Source organism: Cololabis saira, chromosome 15 (genome assembly GCF_033807715.1).
Source record: "Cololabis saira isolate AMF1-May2022 chromosome 15, fColSai1.1, whole genome shotgun sequence".
NCBI lineage: Eukaryota > Metazoa > Chordata > Actinopteri > Beloniformes > Belonidae > Cololabis > Cololabis saira.
Window position 1 is genome coordinate 21800124 of NC_084601.1, and position 19730 is coordinate 21819853.

At 41.6% G+C, this 19730-nt stretch overlaps 1 protein-coding gene across 2 annotated transcripts; it reads left to right on the forward strand.

Moving 5' to 3' along the window:
- Positions 1–3303: 3303 nt before the first annotated feature.
- txlna (taxilin alpha) lies at positions 3304–14321 on the forward strand. 2 transcript variants are annotated; one of them, XM_061741076.1, is made up of 10 exons: positions 3304–3972; positions 6650–6907; positions 7186–7277; positions 8854–9024; positions 10060–10254; positions 10338–10457; positions 10540–10614; positions 10721–10813; positions 10905–11000; positions 12553–14321. In XM_061741076.1, the coding sequence occupies exons 1-10, from the start codon at positions 3309–3311 to the stop codon at positions 12886–12888; spliced, it is 2100 nt and encodes a 699-aa protein (XP_061597060.1). In that variant the 5' UTR covers positions 3304–3308; the 3' UTR covers positions 12889–14321. The 2 variants fall into 2 exon arrangements, with proteins under 2 accessions (XP_061597060.1, XP_061597061.1); XM_061741077.1 differs by lacking the exon at positions 6650–6907.
- Positions 14322–19730: the final 5409 nt, after the last annotated feature.

The window sequence follows — 19730 nt, forward strand, 5'->3', positions numbered from 1 at the left end:
GGGGAGTTCAGCATAAGGATGGGAATGCCGAAGTGGAAATTCATGAAGCAAGAGGAGGTGAGTAGAAGCCCCACACTGAATTACAGCAAGCAGCTACTTTTACATGACATTTTTTTGTAATTCCCCTTAACTTCATCTGTACAGCAAACAATCTGCTACTCAACACGTGCTAATCTCTGCCGTTACCCATACTCTTGGGCTTTTCTTTTTCTGTTTGTGTTGTGAACAAATATCACAAACATCTTGCCCTGTTTTTTTCCTCCCTACGGTTTTCAGGTAAGATTTACAAGATTTACACATGATTATGCACTATTTAACACGAGTTACGATGATAGTGTGGTTAGAGACCAGTTGGACCAGTCAGATTTTGTAATGTCTCACCTCTGTTGGTAATCATTCACTGTGAAAAGCAAAATTACTTTCAGACCCCCTATTACAAAACAGTGCAATGTGTAATCTGGACAGTCCAGCCATGCACCGCCTCTGAAAGTCTCCTAAGACTAAATACTGCAATGCAATACTGCATGCAAAGCTATTATATATCATATTTTAGCAAAACTATATACAAGAAACTGTGGAAAAAATAAAATGATGTTCGATCTCTGACCATTTTTGTTACTGATAAAACCTTACCCAAGTAGGAATACTGAGTTGACATCTTGGAAACATTGGTTGATACCTAAAAACACTTTTTAAATATATTTTTCCCCCATTTTTATCACCCAGTGCTCCTACCTAAGTCAGTCCTGGGCATTGCTCTCCCTCTACCAACCCCGGGGGGCCCTGCACTGAGCTCAGGTCTCCTTCTTAACTCTCGCTTCTTTTCACCAGACATGGAGGGGCTTCTCCGGCCGGACGTGGAAAGATCACGTTATTCCGGCCAGATCCTCCCCACCTCATTGGCCGATGTACAGCCCAGGAATGCTGCATGTTTTTGTGAGGGTAGCTCACATTCGCTACCCAGGGAACACGGGGTGGTGCAGTGGTGCACATACTGAAGAGGCTAACTGATTCAAGCAAAGCCAAAAATATTACCATATATTTAAAATCAGTTAATACATTTAGTGACAAATACAGAATATCAAATAAAACACAGTTTATAGTTTATACATTCATTTTCTATACCGGTTTTATCCTCTGCAGGGTCACAGGGGTCTGCTGGAGCCTATCCCAGCTCATCACAGGCCAGAGGCAGGGGCTCACCCTGGACAGCCCACCAGTCTATCACAGGGCCACATATAGAGACAGACAACCATGCACGCTTGCGCACACACCTACGGGCAATTTCCAATGATCAATCAACCTAAGATAGATGTTTTTGGACGAGGAGAACATGCAAACTCCTGCCGGGCCTGGGAATCTAACTAGGAACCTTCTTGCCTTCTTGCTGCGGCCACATTGCTAACCAATAAGCTACTGTGCTGTCCAAGGTTCTGAAAAACCTCAATTGCAAACATATGCTCAAATGTGCGACTTAAGAAAGACCATCTAAACATCCCTCTTGAAGAACCTCTCTAGAACTCCATTACGCATGGATACCTGGAGCTTTTAGATTTTAACTACATGAACCCAATGAAAAATGCACTCTTAAAAATGTGACAGCAAGAAGGTCCTGGGTTCGATTCCCGCCGGGGGACGCTGTGGGTGCTGAAGTGCGTGTTAGTTCCCCCATGACTTCAGCGCCCACACCCTGGGTGGGGTTGGCGAAAGGATCTTTCTGTGTGGAGTTTGTATGTTCTCCCCATGTTCCCTTGGGTAGCAATGTGAGCTACTCTCACAAAAACATGCACACAGTCCTGGGCTACACATGCCCCCTCTGGCCAACCGGGGCGCCAGATGGGGTGGGGAGGATCCGGCCGGAATAACGTGATCCTTCCACGCGCTACGTCCGGTCAGAGAATCCCCAACCTGTCTGGTGAAAAGAAGCGGCCTGTTCACTCCTCAGGTTAAGGAGGAGACCTGAGCTCAGTGCAGGGCCCTCCCGGGGTTGGTAGAGGATGGCAATGCCCAGGACTGTAGCTTAGGTAGGAGCACGGGGTGGTAAAAATGGGAAAAAAAACGGGATAAAAACATTTAAAAAAAAATTAAAAAAAAGACTCTATTCCATCTTAATAACCGTCCTCGTTTGAAAGCTCATCAAACATCTTTAGAAGAACTAAATGGTCTGACTACATGGAAGGGACATACCAATAAGATAAATCATAAGCAAAGTTGAAGCACAAGATTAAACCCCCTAGAAAATTTAACTGATTTCCAGTGCATATAAACCTGCTTTTAAAGGCAGCCATAAAACAAGATGTAATTTACAGTACTTATAAAGAGAACATAGGATTTTTTTTATTTTTTAAAGGTGGTTTTATGCACTCAAGTAACACATTCGTAAATAAAATACATTCTCTCTTAAATGAAAACTTATTTCCTTAAGAAAAATGGTTTTCTAACTCATTTAACTGTCACATCTGATATGCCTTGGGAAATTGTCAAATTTTGCATAATGGACATGTCTTGTTATTCAAAATCAGTCTCTCTTGAGTCAGGAAGGACTGACTCCGTTGAAATTTACACCAACGCATAGATCTCATTTGTTTGTGATTCTTTTAAAGGGCATTCATGCAATCATTTTTTTTTTTTTATATAAAACTAAAGACTTCGTTGAAGTTTTTATTTTAATTAAATTTTTACATCTTCGCTGTAAACAATCAAAAAAGTATCCACCACAAGGAGTCGATGCTTTACTTATTCAGCAGAGGGCGACAAACCTCCCCGGCCGCGTCACCACGTGACCGGAAGTGAGTTGTAGTAACCAGCCTCACGCTGCAGTTAGCTCTTTCAGCCCGAACACTGAGGTAAACAAGCTGCTGACTGGGAAGGTAGGCCTTTAAAAAGTTTCACACGTTTAATCTCCCTCTTTACAGGCTATTTTATGCCTCGTAAACGTGCTAACAGGGGTTAGTTAATGACGTTAAGGACGTTTTATCTGTGTGTAGCGGCTAACGACGGTTAGCAGACAGGTGGACTGGTGACGATTGAGATTAACCTAAACATGCAGAATCTGCAGAAGGACCAATTATTGACGTATAACATGTAGTCAGGTGCCAACTAACTGGACTTAGTGTAAAAGGACGTTATTTAAAGCCGTTACGTGCAGTTTTTTTCTAAACGGCAGCAAAAAATCTTGCAAAGTATTTGCATTTCCCTGTAAATATGAGTTTTTGACTGCAGCTCGGTGCTTTCATTGTAAACCCAACATCACAGAATTGTAATTTTATTTTTTTTTAATGTTTTATTACTTGTTTCAAGTACCAGATATGAAAAAACAAGACACGGAAGAGCTCGCCCCACCGGGCAGCGAGGCTGCTGCACCTGCAGAAGGAGGGATGGAGGCTGCTGCACCTGCAGATGGAGGGGTGGAGGCTGCTGCACCTGCTGATGGAGGGGTGGAGGCTGCTGCACCTGCAGAAGGAGGGGTGGAGGCTGCTGCACCCGTAGATGGAGGGATGGAGGCTGCTGCACCTGCAGATGGAGGGATGGAGGCTGCTGCACCCGTAGATGGAGGGATGGAGGCTGCTGCACCTGCAGATGGAGGGATGGAGGCTGCTGCACCTGCAGATGGAGGGATGGAGGCTGCTGCACCTGCAGATGGAGGGATGGAGGCTGCTGCACCTGCTGATGAAGGGGTGGAGGCTGCTGCACCCGTAGATGGAGGGACGGAGGCTGCTGCACCTGCAGATGGAGGGGTGGAGGCTGCTGCACCTGCTGATGGAGGGATGGAGGCTGCTGCACCTGCTGATGGAGGGATGGAGGCTGCTGCACCTGCAGATGGAGGGATGGAGGCTGCTGCACCTGCAGATGGACCTGTGTCTTCAGCCGGAGCGGCCAAAGACGCCTCAGACAGCAGCAGCCCCAAAGAGTCTGAATCCCCCAGCACACAGACAGATACGCCCCCAGAAGGCCACGAGGCAGGAGGGCAAGGTACTCTTCTTTAAGCTCCGTAGACCATCTCTTTTACAACAGAACTAGGGCTGTCCCGATTTTTCCCGATCCGATCACTTTCTTTGGCTCCCGATACATTTCCGATACTTTTTTTCCGACCAGATACATTTTGGCAATGAATAAAAAAAAAAAAAAAAGAGGACTAAAGCTCAAATTATCCCAAGTTTCTTTAATTGTCCATTGGAGAACAACATGGACATATATTTCAACAAAGCTTATCAGCACTGGTGCCACAAAATGTAAAAACATGAAATTGTAAACTAAAACAAAAAGTGCAGAATAGTGCGATAACAAAAATAAATAAATTTAACTTCAAAGAAGGTAGTTGAATGACATCCAGTCAAACTCACAAACACAAGAAAATTAAAATACTTTTTTGGGTTAAACCTTAGTGCAACATTCTGAATGGCATGGAAATAGCAGCAGCTTAATGTAACATGAACATATATAAAATTTCACAATTCAAACATGTAGAGGGAGAGCCGGAAGTGACGCCGGCTGGAAGTGACATTAAATGCAACAATATATAAAACGATTTAATATATATTAATAACTAGCTATGTCCCAATACTTTTTTGGCTGATACCGTTGTTTTGAAAATGCCGTGATCAGGCCCGATCGATCGATCAGGACAACACTAATCAGAACCATTTGGTTTTGTCTCTAATTCACGTCCTGGGTTATCACAGGTGTTGGTAATTGCTCAAGGTAGAGCTTGTAACAGAGATTGAAACGTGATGTTTAACTTCTTCTTAACAAACACCCTGATACTGAAATGGATGACACAGAAATCATTCAAGCCATTTTTAACATAAACAGAACATTATGTACACAAACGGCACATCCCCACAGATTTTCAATGGGGCTAAGATCAGACCTCTGTGGTAGCCAATCCATGTGTGGAAATGTTGTCTCTTGAACCACTCTTTAACAATTTGATCCTTATGAATCCAGCATTGTCATCTTGGACTGGGTTTGTGCCATCAGGGAAGAAAAAAAAATCCGTTATTGGCATAAACTGGTCATTCAATATATTCAAGTAGTTGGCTGACATCATTCTTTGGGCACATGGGTTTGCTTAACCTAGACCCGACCAATTACCGCAATCTTAGCACTGCTCCCACAGGGCCTCTCTTCTTACCCTGCACACAACCACAGGACATGTCTTCTTACGTGGCTGTTTAAGCCATGAGAAGCTGCTCACTGCATCAGTTAGAGTTCAATTACTTGTTGAAAATATAGTTGTCAGTGCAGTAAATATTCACTGGAAGGCTTGTACCTATTTGCTTAGTTAAATCTGGGCGGTGGGCAGGGCGTATTTTCAATCTTTTTTATGGTACTAAGGGTTAAACTAATTTTTTCAGGCCAGTTTCACAGGTCTTTTTTTTTAAATGATACTGTTGAACCACAATTTCAAAAGCAATCAGAAAATGTTCAGTGAATTATTATTAATGAGTTATTTCAGTGACCATTGTGGGTGTTTTCTTTCTTTAATGGAAAGGCACCAACAAATGTGTGTGTGTATATCAAATAAAATAGGGTTTGTAGTTTAGAAAAAAAAGTGGAACCAATGTGTGCCAAAAGGGCCATGTTGGAAAGCCTGTCTAAACTTTCCTATTCAAACCTTAAAATAATGATTTTACAAGCAATTTCATGGTCAAGAGTCAGACAATGTGTCTACAGTTTTAATAAAACCTTGAGGAGTCTTGCTTGAGTTGCGGCGGGTAATCTGGGACTTGAAACTTTGGGTTTCAATGTGAGAATGTGTTATACGTTTGTCTTTGAAAAACCTTTTACGATGTAAAGTCATCAAATGGATGGTCAGCATTTAGAAACCTCCCTAAAAGCCGTTATACAATATCATGTTATGGAATGGATTTAAATATAGGATATTGAGATTTGCCCTGCAGGTGCAATATTTTGTTTAGACTGCATGTATATATTTTTTCATCTTTGCTGTGCTCCATTTTCATGTTTTTATTTTTACACTTCTGCTGGAATCTCACATGTGTAACCTTATTTTGATACCACATTTATTCAAACAGACCTTGTAGTTTTAGAGGTTTACTCATTTTAAATTATCCAAGTCATTTTCAGGAGGGAATCTCAAAAAATTGCTTTGTTAGGAAAGGATTAATCCCAATCTACATGTTTGGATAATCACAGGTCGGCGCCTGCAACATGGCCTGAAGATCGCAGTTGGAAAGTTAGAAGCCCTTATTCACACAGCCAGTTTGATCTGACTCTGTGACACTTTCACTCCCCTTTGCTGTGTAAAACGCACAGCCGCAGAATGTAACATTTCATTGTCTGTCTGCGGTAACAAAGGAAGGGCGGACTCTGTGAGCGTGAGCTGGCAACATGGAACATGCTGCTCTTACTAAGGATGCTCCTGCGTTTCAGATGATTCTGCAGCGCTGGCATGCTGCGTGTAATCACGCTGATGTGGTCCTGCGCCACTTACGTCTGGCCTTTGTGAAACATTAAGAGAACCGCAGCGGTTCAGTTTACTGGAGTCCCACAGCCTTTATTTGGAGTCAGATGGTTTAGTACTGTACGTAGAAGAACGCAGAAAGAAATGCTGCTCTTGCCTTGTTTCACTGCGGAAACGAACGCTGTGAGATTCAGCTCTTTTCTCCTCTGTGTCTGGTTGCAGAGGCTGCGCTGTCTCAGTGCGACATGGCCGAGGAGCTCAGTCGGCAGCTGGAGGACATCCTCAGCACCTACTGTCGGGAATCAGTCTCGGGTGCCGCCAGTGCCTTGCTCAATGGCCAGTCGCACAGCCTTGTGCTGAATGGGCTGACCAGTGAGAAGGAGGATGACAAGTCGGCGGCGGGCAAAATTAACAGCAGTCAAAACAAGGCAGAGAGAGAGCAGAAGAAGATTCAGGAGAAGAAAAAAGTGAAAGGTCTGGGTAAGAAGGAGTCGAATGTATTGGAACCTGCTGCCAAGACCTCTGCAGGGCAGGGTAGAAACTTTATCACCCTCTGTGTCGCTCTCTTGAGGCATTTTTTCAGTCTTGTGTTGATTATCATGCACATTGTCATTTTATGTAGAACGTTTTTTGTTTTTTTTAATTAATTTGTTTAGATGAACTAGGATTAGTTGGAGATGTCCGATCAATGTCATTGGACATTGTTTTCCATCGTGTAACGGATAGTCTTTACTTCTGTTTCTGCTTGTTTGGTTTAGGTAAAGAAATCACCCTCCTCATGCAGACCCTCAACACACTGAGCACCCCCGAGGAAAAGCTTGGAGGCCTTTGCACCAAGTACGCCGAACTGGTGAGAAGTTCATTCAACTTCTTTGAATACAATACAATACAACTTTATTTATAAAGCACTTTAAAAACACCAACATGGTCCAAAGTGCTGGACAGGCAAATAAAAGACAACACACCATGACACAGGGCACATAAATAAAACAACCATGATAAGTTAAGTCAATAAAAATGATAAAATAGAAGATAAAAGAATAAAATACTAAAAAGGATAAAATAAGCACAACTGTCTTGCTAGGTGTTAAAAGCCAAGGAGAAAAGGTGGGTTTTAAGAAGAGATTTAAAAACAGACAGAGAGGAGGCCTGTTTGATTTGCTGAGGCAGGTTGTTCCAAAGTTTTGGAGCTGCAACAGCGAAGGCGCGGTCCCCTTTGAGCTTCCTCTTAGTTTTAGGCTCTCTCAGGAGCAGCTGATCAGCTGATCAGCTGACCTGAGAGAGCGACTGGGGGAATAAGGGTGTAGGAGCTCAGAGAGGTACGGCGGGGCAAGACCATTCAAGGATTTAAAAGCAAATAAAAGAATTTTAAAATGAATCCGAGACTGTATGGGCAGCCAGTGGAGGGAGGCTAAAATGGGGGAAATGTGCTCATATTTGCGAGTGCCAGTTAAAAGGCGTGCTGCAGCATTTTGGACCATCTGAAGACGGGAGATGGAAGAAGCACTAACCCCCACATAAAGGGCGTTGCAGTAGTCCAGTCTAGTGGTGACAAAGGCATGTATTACTGTTTCAAGCTGCTGTCTTGAAAGAATTGGCTTTATTTTAGCCAGCTGCCGCAAGTGATAAAAACTAGACTTGACAACCGCCCTGATCTGGCTGTCAAGCTTGAGAGCTGCATCCACTTTGACCCCTAGGTTGGTGATGGTTTGAGCTCAGACTCTGTCAGTAAAATTGGCTTTGATCTTCTTAGAACATATGGAAAGCTGGTCGGGATAGAGCTATTCTCTTATTTTATCATCCGTCACTCTAAACAGGAATCTGATCCCACCTATTTTCCGTCATTTCCACGGGTTATAGAGTGCTGTTTAGGAGCAGCTTTTCCAGGCAGACTGTTTATCTGTGTTCACCTGATAAAACCAATCTTTACTTGCTAACTTACTAACTAACGACTACTCTGATAGTTAATTAGTCATCGACTATTAAAATTATTATTATTGATTAGTGTACTAATTGGATTATGGACCTCATTTATTAAATGGCTCTTATTTAGCTCTCAGCTTTTAATTTTTTTGAGGTTGTTTAAATGGTTTGCTTATCATAAATTAAAAACATGAAAGATGGACACTTCATTCAAAAATACATCTTAAACAACTTTACTGCCAGTCATCGTAGCGTTTCATCAGCTGCCACCGTATGGTTTCCCTGGCGCTGTTTTCTTATTGAGCATCATGTGCAACTCTGAGCAGAGATAGAAAGTGAGGGTGACGCCTCACTCTGCCCATTTTATTACAAAAAAAAGTCAACAATTAAATTCGTAGGCAACAATTTTGTCGATTCATGGACTAACTGTTGTACCTGTAAAACAGTTCAGTGTGTTGATTTCATAACGTGTATGTGATGGAAATGGTGTGTTTGTTTTCCAGTTGGAAGAGAACCGTAACACTCAGAAACAGATGAAGGTGCTGCAGAAGAAGCAGAACCAGATGGTTCAGGAGAAAGACAACCTGAGGAACGAGCACAGCAAGGCCATCCTGGCCCGCAGCAAGCTGGAAAGCCTCTGCAGGGAGCTGCAAAGACACAACCGGACACTCAAGGTCATACAACATACCATAACAATGTCTTTTTAAATCACAGTCACTTCTCTCTGAGCTTTTTCCCGTGACTATGTGAAGACGCAGAGCTGTTTACTGAAATTATCAACCTAAGTTAATATGAACTTGAGAGCAGCTAACCTCTCATAAAGGGAGAATCAGCGGTGATCAACACAGAATCAGGAGCGAATGAGAGAGCTGGATATATTTAGATTTATACCACGGTCTGTGTGAATACTCTATTCTGATTGGCCGGCAGGTGGAGGTTATCAATTATAACCTACACTACTAGAAAACAAGTTCGGTCAAATTGCCTGAAAACTTTTAATATCATTGCGCTGGATCAACTGCCAGGTGGTAACCATGGCAACGGAGATTCAGAGAAGAAGAGCCGCAGGACGGCGACATGAGTGATTTTGTAATTTCTTTTGATTTATTTGGTGAATTTAACCGTTTTGATGACTGGGATGCAGAAGAGGAAAGAAAAGAAAATAGCGGAGCTGAGCGGACTAGAATATCTCCTGTTACCAAGGAAACTGAGTTATGGCTTGTTAAAAAACTTTGTAACTTACCAGGTTCCAACGGCTGCAGACGAGAGGTTAAATAGTCCGCTCAGCTGTGGCTTGTTATAAAACTAATGATTTCAACTGAAAACACATTAAAGCATGAGTAACTTATTTAATATTTATGTTTTTTGGTAAGTGACTGTGGTATAAGCGGGATAATGCCCTTCGAGGTGTACACTTCGCAGAGGCACACCGTCCTCCGCTTCGCGTCAGGCGGTTCACGTCCCCGCGTCGTCCATATATTTCTGATAATGTACACCTGCTCGGGCATTATCCCTTACATGAGTTCCACATGGAACTCACAAGGAGAGCTCAGAAGTGTTGGGGTGTAGGAGTCTGAATGGTGGCTCGTGTTATTTTAATGGTATTTGATGATGTGTTTGAACGGTCACATTTTCTTTCTTCTGCTGTGTTGCAAACGGCCACTATTTGCCAGTGGATTTGTGTCTGAACGCTGTAATTGTCTCTGCAGGAGGAAGGAATCCAAAGAACGCGGCTGGAGGAGGAGAAAAGGAAGGAGGTGACTTCTCATTTCCAGGTGACGCTGAACGACATCCAGACTCAGATGGAGCAGCACAACGAGAGAAACGCCAGCCTTCGACAAGAGAACGCAGACCTGGCAGAAAAACTCAAGAAACTCTACGAACAGTACAAACTGCGCGAGGAGGTGAGTGGGAGCCTTTTCTTTCTTCCGTTTTCTCCTTAAAAGATGTGCGTTCTCATTTTCTTGACTTTTTTGGACCCCACTAGCACATCGACAAAGTGGTGAAGCATAAAGACCTGCAGCAACAGCTGGTGGATGCGAAGCTGCATCAGGCACAGGAGCTGCTGAAGGAGTCGGAGGAGCGGCACGAGAGAGAGAAAGACTTTGTAAATATCTGTATCATAGATGCACCAAGACATTTGTCCTGTTGTTGCACAAATCTAACAAGCACTTCTGTTCTCTCTGCAGCTGCTAAAGGAAGCCGTAGAGTCTCAGAGGATGTGTGAGCTGATGAAGCAGCAGGAAGTTCACCTCAAACAGCAGGTTTCTTAAGATTTTACTCTCCACGTTCAGCTGAATGTGTTTATTGTTGGTTTGTTGGACTGTATCTGTGTTGCACGTTGAAACCTTTGTTGCATTATTTTCTCAGCTGTCGCTGTACACAGAGAAGTTTGAAGAGTTTCAGACCACCTTGTCCAAGAGCAACGAAGTCTTCACTACATTCAAACAGGAGATGGAGAAGGTGACGTGTTTCTGTTGGGGTGAAACATGAAGGACATTGCTTTGATTGCCTGCTCAAACTGTTTTTGTTTTTTTCTCCTCTGTGATCACAGATGACTAAAAAAATCAAAAAGCTGGAGAAGGAGACGGCGATGTATCGCTCAAGGTGGGAGAGCAGCAACAAGGCCCTGCTGGAGATGGCGGAGGAGGTAAAGCAGCAGCTGCTCTCTCTGGTCGTCAGCTCTTGTGTTGCTAAAACGGCTCAAAGAACGGACAAAAATCAAGCAGCTTTGGTCCCTGGAGGAGACGGACTCCTTCCGCTATGTTCACTGACCAAAGTGCAAAACATTTGATCAAAGATCAAGATCAAAAATGAGATTTCTTGGGACACAATGTTTCACCAAGACTTAATACGTATTTGATTATTTTCAAATCTTAGCCACTTTAAATTTCAGTTCAGTAATACTTTAACCCCAGATGGGAAATTATATAAACATGGGACATTGTAGACTTGATTGAGAAACGGCACACTAATCTTATTGACGCCTCACAATTTAGGATTATTTGGGAAAGTAGCGGGTTGCAGCAACTTCAGAACAGCCCATGACCTCATGACTAGGGATCTCCCGATCAGTTTTTTTTGGCTCTGATTCTGCGTCATTTGATTCTGAGTATCTACCGATACTGAGTCCTGATCCGATACTTTCATAACAAATTAAAAAAATGAACAAATTAAAAATAAACACATCCAGGTTGTCCACTATTTGTATTCACCTTATTTAGCATTTAAACAGAGCAGCTCTTCGAGGTAGTTTGAACAATCAAGTAATGATAGTGCAAATTTAAATATAAATTTGACTTTATTTGACTTGTTTTTCAACTTATTAGTTTACAGGCACAGATAAGCAAATAAAGGTGCAACAGTGTCCTAAAGTAAGGCCACTAATGTGCTCTTTAGACTTTACTCTTACTTCTTACTGTCCTTTTCTGGCTTAAAGAGTAAAATGTTTGTGTTTGAAGGACCCACGATCTTCCTCGCAGTAGCAGGGTGTCCGTCACGCTGCGTTGAGAAAGCAAGCCCTCGTGCACGCAAAGTCGGCAACAATGCGTGACGCAGCCTGTGGCGTTTTTCTGAACGCTCAGCTCAGGAAGACGACACAGACGCATCATTTGGGTTTCAGTCACCGTTGTAACTTAAGTTTTATTCATTTACCTCCGCTGTAACAGACCCACCACAAACAAACAACTTTATTTAACTCACTTTACGTGACAAGGCCCACACTCCGCACCCCCACCTCTCCCATAGCTTTCTTCATATTAGCAGTGTTGTCGTGCAAAATTATGTAGACCCATTGTTTGTTGATACACTGGTTGTTTAGCATTTTTTCCATAGTCTGTTTGATGCACTGATTAAAATAATGAGAATAAATTAGATATCCGATCCCTAATCGGGATGCAACGTCCGATTTCAGTCAAGTCTGAAAGAACATGATCGGGACATCCCTACCCATGACTGCTGCAAGGCACAAGTCAGGCTCAAAATCAGGCTCAAAATAGTCCCTGAAGTTATCTAGTGCTGCCAGCATCTCTGCACAGAGGCCGAGTCTGATGTGTTTGATTCAGTAAGATAAAAAACAGTTGAGATAATCTTGAGAAACTTCAATGTGATCTCTAAGTTAGGTTTGTAAATGTTGAACTGACTTTACTTAAACTGCCAGCATCTAAACAAAGTCTTCACACCTTGTATTTGTGTGTCTACAGAAAGCCGTGCGGGATTGCGAGTTTGAAGCCCTTCAGGGTAAAGTCCAGAGGCTGGAGAAGTTACGGCGAGCGTTGAAAGTTGAACGAAATGACTTGAACAAGAAGGTCCAGACCCTGAGCGGGGAACCCGGTGGCTCCGCGGTCGCCCCCACCCCCACCCCCGACCCCGGGACTGACTCCCCCTCTCCACCGCCTACAGACTCGGGGCTGGAGCCCGGCACCTGCCCCAGCCCAGACAGCTCCACCTGTCCCCACCCCTGCCACTGTGAGCCCCACCCGGACAAAGACGGCCTACTAGAAGAGGCCAAGCCTCTGCCCGTCCCCGCGCAGCAATGAGGCTGAGCTGCTCACACTCCCCTCCTCCACCTCCAGCATCAACCTACCAAAATATAAGCCACCAGCCCACAAGCCACTACTCCTCCGCCGGGAGAAGCTGATGTTCCACACTGGTCTGGAAGAAGATACGATTGTTACACGTTCATTTGTTCGGAATATCTGAGGGACTTTTTAGCTGAATGGTTAACTTGTGGTCTCCCAGTATCCTCTGCAGACTTTAAAACATAAAAAAACAGCAATCTAAGTATATGTACATGCACATTGTAAGGTTTTAGTATTGTTAAGCATTTGACAATATTTGCAGTAACCTGATTTGCTGCTGTAATTAGAGTTCAGTGATTCATTTAACCCTTTAAAACACAAGATAATTTATATTCAAGTAAGTTAGATAAGGTTTTACTGAGTTACATGGGATGACACAAGTTAGTGTGTGTGTATGTGTGCGTGCGCTACTCTCATTCCCAGTATTGGAAAGGCTTCTGTCACTAAAAGCCTCTTCAGTTTCTGTAGCTAGTAACAACAAATATAAGTAAAGTAAGTTTTAACATAATTATTGAAGGATGGTTCTTTTTTTTTTTTCCTGCACACATTAAATGTTCAAATTATTTTTGTTTTTTTTCCACATTAGATGATTTAGAGTGGGTTTACTCTGATGACCAATCCTTTGTTCTGACATGTCGTTGAGATCAGTTATTTTTGGCTTATTGATTAAATTTGTTTAAAACTTTGTTTAATGACCACTTAAAAACATTTAACTCTGTGCATTTGTGTGTGTGAGATGTGTCTTAAACATCCAGTAGTGATTGTGTCCTCCTAATCTTGGGAATAGCAGTTTGTAATTAGGGTTTAACAAGAGAATGTTCAAGTACCTCTATGCAACGCTTGTGTCTTGGTTTTTTTCTGTGGCAGTTTGAACTGACAAGCACTTACCCGAGAATGTATCTTCACTGTAACACTTTCCTGCATAGAAATGCTGACTATTTTTTTACAGTGCTTCTCACAGCCGAATGTTTTTGTTTTTTGGAGTGGAGGTTAAGTTTGGATCATTTTTTTTTTTTGTTGAGCTACTTTTATTGACTTTGAACATAAACGTTTGCATCTCCCAGATGCTTTTTAAAAGGTGCAGTGACTGAGCCAAGTGGGTAACTGGGGAAATTCAACTTCTTAGTGAAATACTTGACTTCTCAGATGTGTCATTTCCAAACATATCCATTTCTTCTCTACTAACCAACTCGTAGCATTGATCAAATGATGACGAATGAAATGTTAATGGAAACTTAATCTCTTCCGTTGTCCAGTTGGACGGATTCATTGTACCCCGAGTTCATTGACCATAAGAAGGAACCAAAGACGTTTCCTTTTTGTCTTTTTCAGTACTTTTATCTGGCCTTGTATATTTAGTTTCTTGTTAAATAAAAGATGTAACTGTGTAAGTTTGAGTTCTTGGCTGAACTATGACTCAGGGCATGTTTCACTATAAAATATTTGTTGCATATTTTTCATTAAAGAGAGGAATTAAAAAAAATATGGTGGGTTTTGACCTCCTAAATGTCACTTATATTTACTTAGTGAGTGTGTTGTCAAGTGTTTACATCAGTGGATGTCATGACCAGAGAGCTTGCCTGATAACTGCACAATAACATTTGTATTTGATGTTACAATCAGATTACTTTACCAGAGGAAACCATACCAACATTTAGAAATAACGTACAAATAATCTTTGAATAAATAAATGCAAACCAACTTCTCAGTATAATAAAACTAACCTCCTTAGACAATGTTCATCTTTTACAATGTGCAGGCGTTACTACACCTTATTGTAAACACTGCTGCTAAATGACAAAGAATAAAAACGAAAGCAAGCAAAAGTTAAATAATTATCTGGTAGAAGAAATACTAATTCTGTATCCAATTGAAAAGTTCAAGTCCTGCAGCTCCCTCCACCGCTGAAAAGCCACTCCAATATTCGCCCAGGTTTTATTTCCACCATGTTCCGTTTCTTTCTTTTTGGCTTACTTTGCTTACATGTGTAAGTAGTAACTGTCTCTCCACCCTTTTAATAAAACTCTCCCAGGCGCTTCAGTTCACATGTGAGGGGAGAGGGTGGAGGTTTGTATCGTGCGTGTGCATGACTCTTAGCGCGCCCCCTGGCGGTGATTGGCGGAGCTGCAACGGGGACGGTGGACACTTGTAAACTGCAGTGCGAGCTGCAGGGGGCGCCAGAGGAGCGGGTTTGTCTTTCAAATTACCTAGTTTGTGTATTATCAGAAAAATGGTGGTAATTTCATCAAATATGATGAAAATCTTTATTGAACACAATAAAACAACATAGAACAGTAATTAAACATCTTCTCGTAAGGATGATAGTATACTTAGTAGACATAATATAAGATGCTGTCAAAGATAGAGCTATATAGAAAAAACAATTAACTATATATTGAAATAAAAGACAAACAGGGGTTTTTATAAAGTGCAAACTATAAAAGTATCACAGTATTTAAAATCAGGCAAACAAAAGTACCAAAAAGAGGAGCAAGGACTGAGGCATTATAAAAGCAGAAAACAAGATATATCCTCACAAATCTTTTTAGCCATTCAAGTCTATTTTTCTTAGGAATAAGAAGAATAATTTAAAATCATTTAAAAACCGCTCAGAGGGTTTGCTATTCCTCCACTTACTACAATGAATATGATATTTACCCATGAGAATAACTATATTTATTATGTCAGATACATTCGACTTCAAGTTATCTATATAGGAAAAAAATATGAGAGATATCGAAGACTGGTATGTCCTCTACTCTAAGTAGTAACCAGTTTCTTAATTCTAACCAGAAGTTTCTGGACACCGGACACAGGAAAAACATATGTTCTAAAGTTTCATCTGCTACATTACAGAAAGCACATTGATCAACTTTGAACTTGAATTTTTTTAAGGAATTCTGCAACCGGGTACACTTTATACAATATTTTAAAGTGACTTTCCTCAATCTTTGTGGAAATGGGCCATCTAATAATCTAATCTAATCTAATAGAATGAGTTTTTATCAACATAGACGCAGTTATTTTCTCATTCTCTTGAGGTTTTAACCCTCCGTTATAATCATAAAATACTATTGGTTTCCAGGCAGCATTAATCACTTTGTTATTACACTTATTATCATTCAAGCATGGGTGCAGATCCCGGGGGGGACATGCCCCCCCCCCAATTTCTGAAAAACATTAATTTTCCCCCCCAATAAAAATACCCTAAATTATTCAAAATTGAACAAATGTATTTTCAGACTTAAAGGTTGAATATGTAGAATATTTGTTGATAATTTTCCTGATTTTGTTGTGTCTACTGGTCAGATTGATGATAAAAAGGGCAACATGGGTACATTTTGTTGATAATTTTCATGATTTTGTTGTCTCTTCTCTAAATTAATGACTATATAAATTAATGAATATGAATTTATTGTCAAGTTGTATAATCCATGAGTTGTCTAGATACAGATAAGAAGATTACGGCCTGTCCCTGGGTGCGTGCTCTGTTGTGGACCTGGCTGTGTCTGACCATTTCTGCGTGTTTTTTAACATCACCAGTTTTAACCAGCGGGAGGCCCCGGTGAGAACGGTGAGGAAACGTAACCTAACTCCTGAAGTGGCTGCAAATTTTATCCAGATTTTACAGAACACTCCTGCAGAGATTTTACCAGCACCCTGTGATTTTATCGTTGACAATTTTAACAAAATACTCAAAACAACGCTGGACTCAGTGGCTCCGATTTTAACCAAAAGAATTAGCAGAAAACCTACACCCCCATGGAGAACTGAGGAAATAAAGAAACTAAAAAGAAACTGCAGGAGTGCTGAAAGGAGATGGAGGAAATCAAAATTAACCATACACTATGAAATTTTATGCCAACTCCTTAAAAACTACAATAATACTATTAAAAAAGCAAGAACTTCACATTTCAAAAACTTAATTTTAAATAACAAAAACAATTCCAAATTCTTATTCTCCACAATAGATTTTTTAACAAATGGAAACCCTGACAGATCCCATAAAACAGCAACAGACCATTACTGTGAGGATTTTGCAGACCACTTCAGGGGTAAAATTGATGACATTAGATCCAGTCTTTTATCTCAACAGATTTTAACTCTTAACACACCTGGATCAGTGCTTTTACCTGAGGAAACACTGGAGAGTTTTGCCTTGGTTGATGCGGGGACACTTTGTAGAGTTTTCTCCAAGGTAAAGCCCACAACCTGCCTTTTAGACCCCATTCCCACACCGTTTTTTAAAACACTCTATGGATTCTTTGAGGAACAGCTTTTGTATTTGGTCAACTGTTCTCTTCAGACGGGTGTCTTCCCCGCCGCCTTTAAAACGGCGGTGGTGAAGCCCCTTCTGAAGAAGAGTGGGTTGGACCCCAATGTTTTAAATAACTACCGGCCTGTATCCAACTTACCGTTTTTAAGTAAAATTTTAGAAAAACTTGTTTTTAATCAAGTGAATGAATTTTTAAACTCAACACACATTTTAGAGGCTCATCAGTCCGGTTTTAGGATGAACCACAGTACAGAGACAGCACTTTTAAAGATTTTAAATGACATCAGGTGCAATTTAGATAACCAAAAACTCACAGTCTTGGTTCTGCTGGATCTAACCGCCGCCTTCGATACAGTAGACCATCACATTTTATTAAACAGACTGAAGCACCTGGTCGGCCTCTCTGGTACTGTTCTTAAATGGTTCACGTCCTACCTCACTGATCGTAGTTTCTTCGTAAGTATGGATACATGTTCCTCAGGAATCTATAAGATAAGGTGTGGGGTTCCCCAAGGGTCAATTTTAGGTCCAACTCTTTTTAATCTGTACATGCTGCCCCTTGGGGACGTCATCAGGAGACACGGCATCAGCTTCCACAGCTATGCTGACGATACGCAACTGTACATCGCCGTGTCTCCTGATGACACTGGGCCAATTGATGCCCTTTTTAACTGTATTTTAGACATCAAGTCATGGATGGCAGCAAACTTCCTACAGCTCAACCAGGGCAAAACAGAGATTTTACTCATCGGTCCTGAAGGCCAGAGAGAGAAACTTTTACCAAAGTTACAGGATTTTAAACCCTCAAAATCAGTTAAAAATCTGGGCGTGATTTTTGACTCTGAGCTCACTTTTATTCCACATATTAAAAACATAACAAAGATCGGTTTTTACCATCTTAAGAACATAGCCAGAGTCCGCCCGTTTCTCTCTCAGGCCAGCACGGAGGTGCTAATGCATGCTTTTATCTCATGTCGTTTAGATTATTGTAACGCCCTGCTCTCTGGTCTTCCCAAAAAGAACATGTACAATCTACAATTACTACAGAACTCAGCCGCACGCGTGCTGACGAGGACCAGAGGGCGGGAGCACATTACACCTGTTTTAAAATCGCTGCATTGGCTCCCTGTGCGCTTCAGGGTTGATTTTAAGGTTCTTTTACTAGTTTTTAAGTGTCTTAATGGTCTTGGGCCTTCTTATTTGTCTGCACTACTTTTACCCTATCAACCCTCACGGACCCTGAGGTCCTCCGGTGCTGGCCTTTTAACCATACCAAAAGTTAGAACTAGGACACACGGGGAGGCGGCATTCAGTTTTTATGGTCCCCGATTGTGGAACAGCCTCCCGGAGAACCTCAGGGCCGCAGAGACTGTTGATGTTTTTAAAAAGAGGCTCAAGACCCATCTCTTTAATCAGGCTTTTAACTGACTCATTTAACTCTTTTACATTTTTTATGCTCACCCTTATTTTTATTGGATCTTACTACTCTGTTTTATAGTTAGTTTATCCTTTTTATTATCATAATTTATTCTCATTGTTTTATCTTAATGTTTTATCTAAATATTTTAGTCGTTATTTATGGTCTATTTTATACATTTTACTGTCTTAGTCCTTTAGTTTTTAATGTCTTGCTTTTTAGACATACTTTTAGGATTTTACGTTATGTTATACTTTTTAAACTCTATTAGTGTATTTTATCCTGTTTTCTTGTAGCTTTTATCTCCAGTGTTTCCTCATGGGGAGCCTCCATGCTGGGAGTGACTCTGGCCTGCAGGGGGTCGTCCTGGGGGTGGTTCTGGCCTGGATGGTGGTGGAGCTCTGCACCACGGCTTCACCGCTGTGGTGCGGACTCCTCTATCCGTCCGGGCCGGGATGGTCTCTGTGGGCCCCCCCCCCCCCCCTTCTAGCTGCGGGCTATGGGACCTCCTGGCGTGGACGGCTCCCTGTTACCGTTTCCTCACCTGGATCCTCTGTGCCTAGCCATGTCTGCACCATGTGTCTGCTTGTGTCTATCTGTGTGTGTGCGGGGAGGGGGAGGGGGGCACTAATACATTTTATGTTTATGTTTTATGAAAAGCACTTTGTGTTACATTTTTTTTGTATGAAAGGTGCTTTAAAAATAAAGTTTGATTTGATTTGATTTGATTTGATTTATACAGACAAGAAGGGTTAGCCTATTAAGATACAGGATCTCTTCTTCCAGGGAGTCCTGGGAAATGACAATGAAAACGAACATGGACATGTAAATAAATTTGATGCTGGGTCAACTTGTGCTGTGTTTATTGTGCTCTTAGCAATGGGTCCTTTTTTTTAGAACTATTTACCACCATTACTGTGTTAAAACATGGTCAGTTAGTTTAAACAACTTGTTTAGGTCTCCATATTTCATCCATATATCAATTGATCGTGCATAAAGTAGTCCCATAGGACAAAAGGAAGACGGTGAGAAGAATTTGAGATGAGTAGACACTACATGCCCAAAACCTCTTAAAATTATGATTTACGAATATGACAGTTAAGTAAG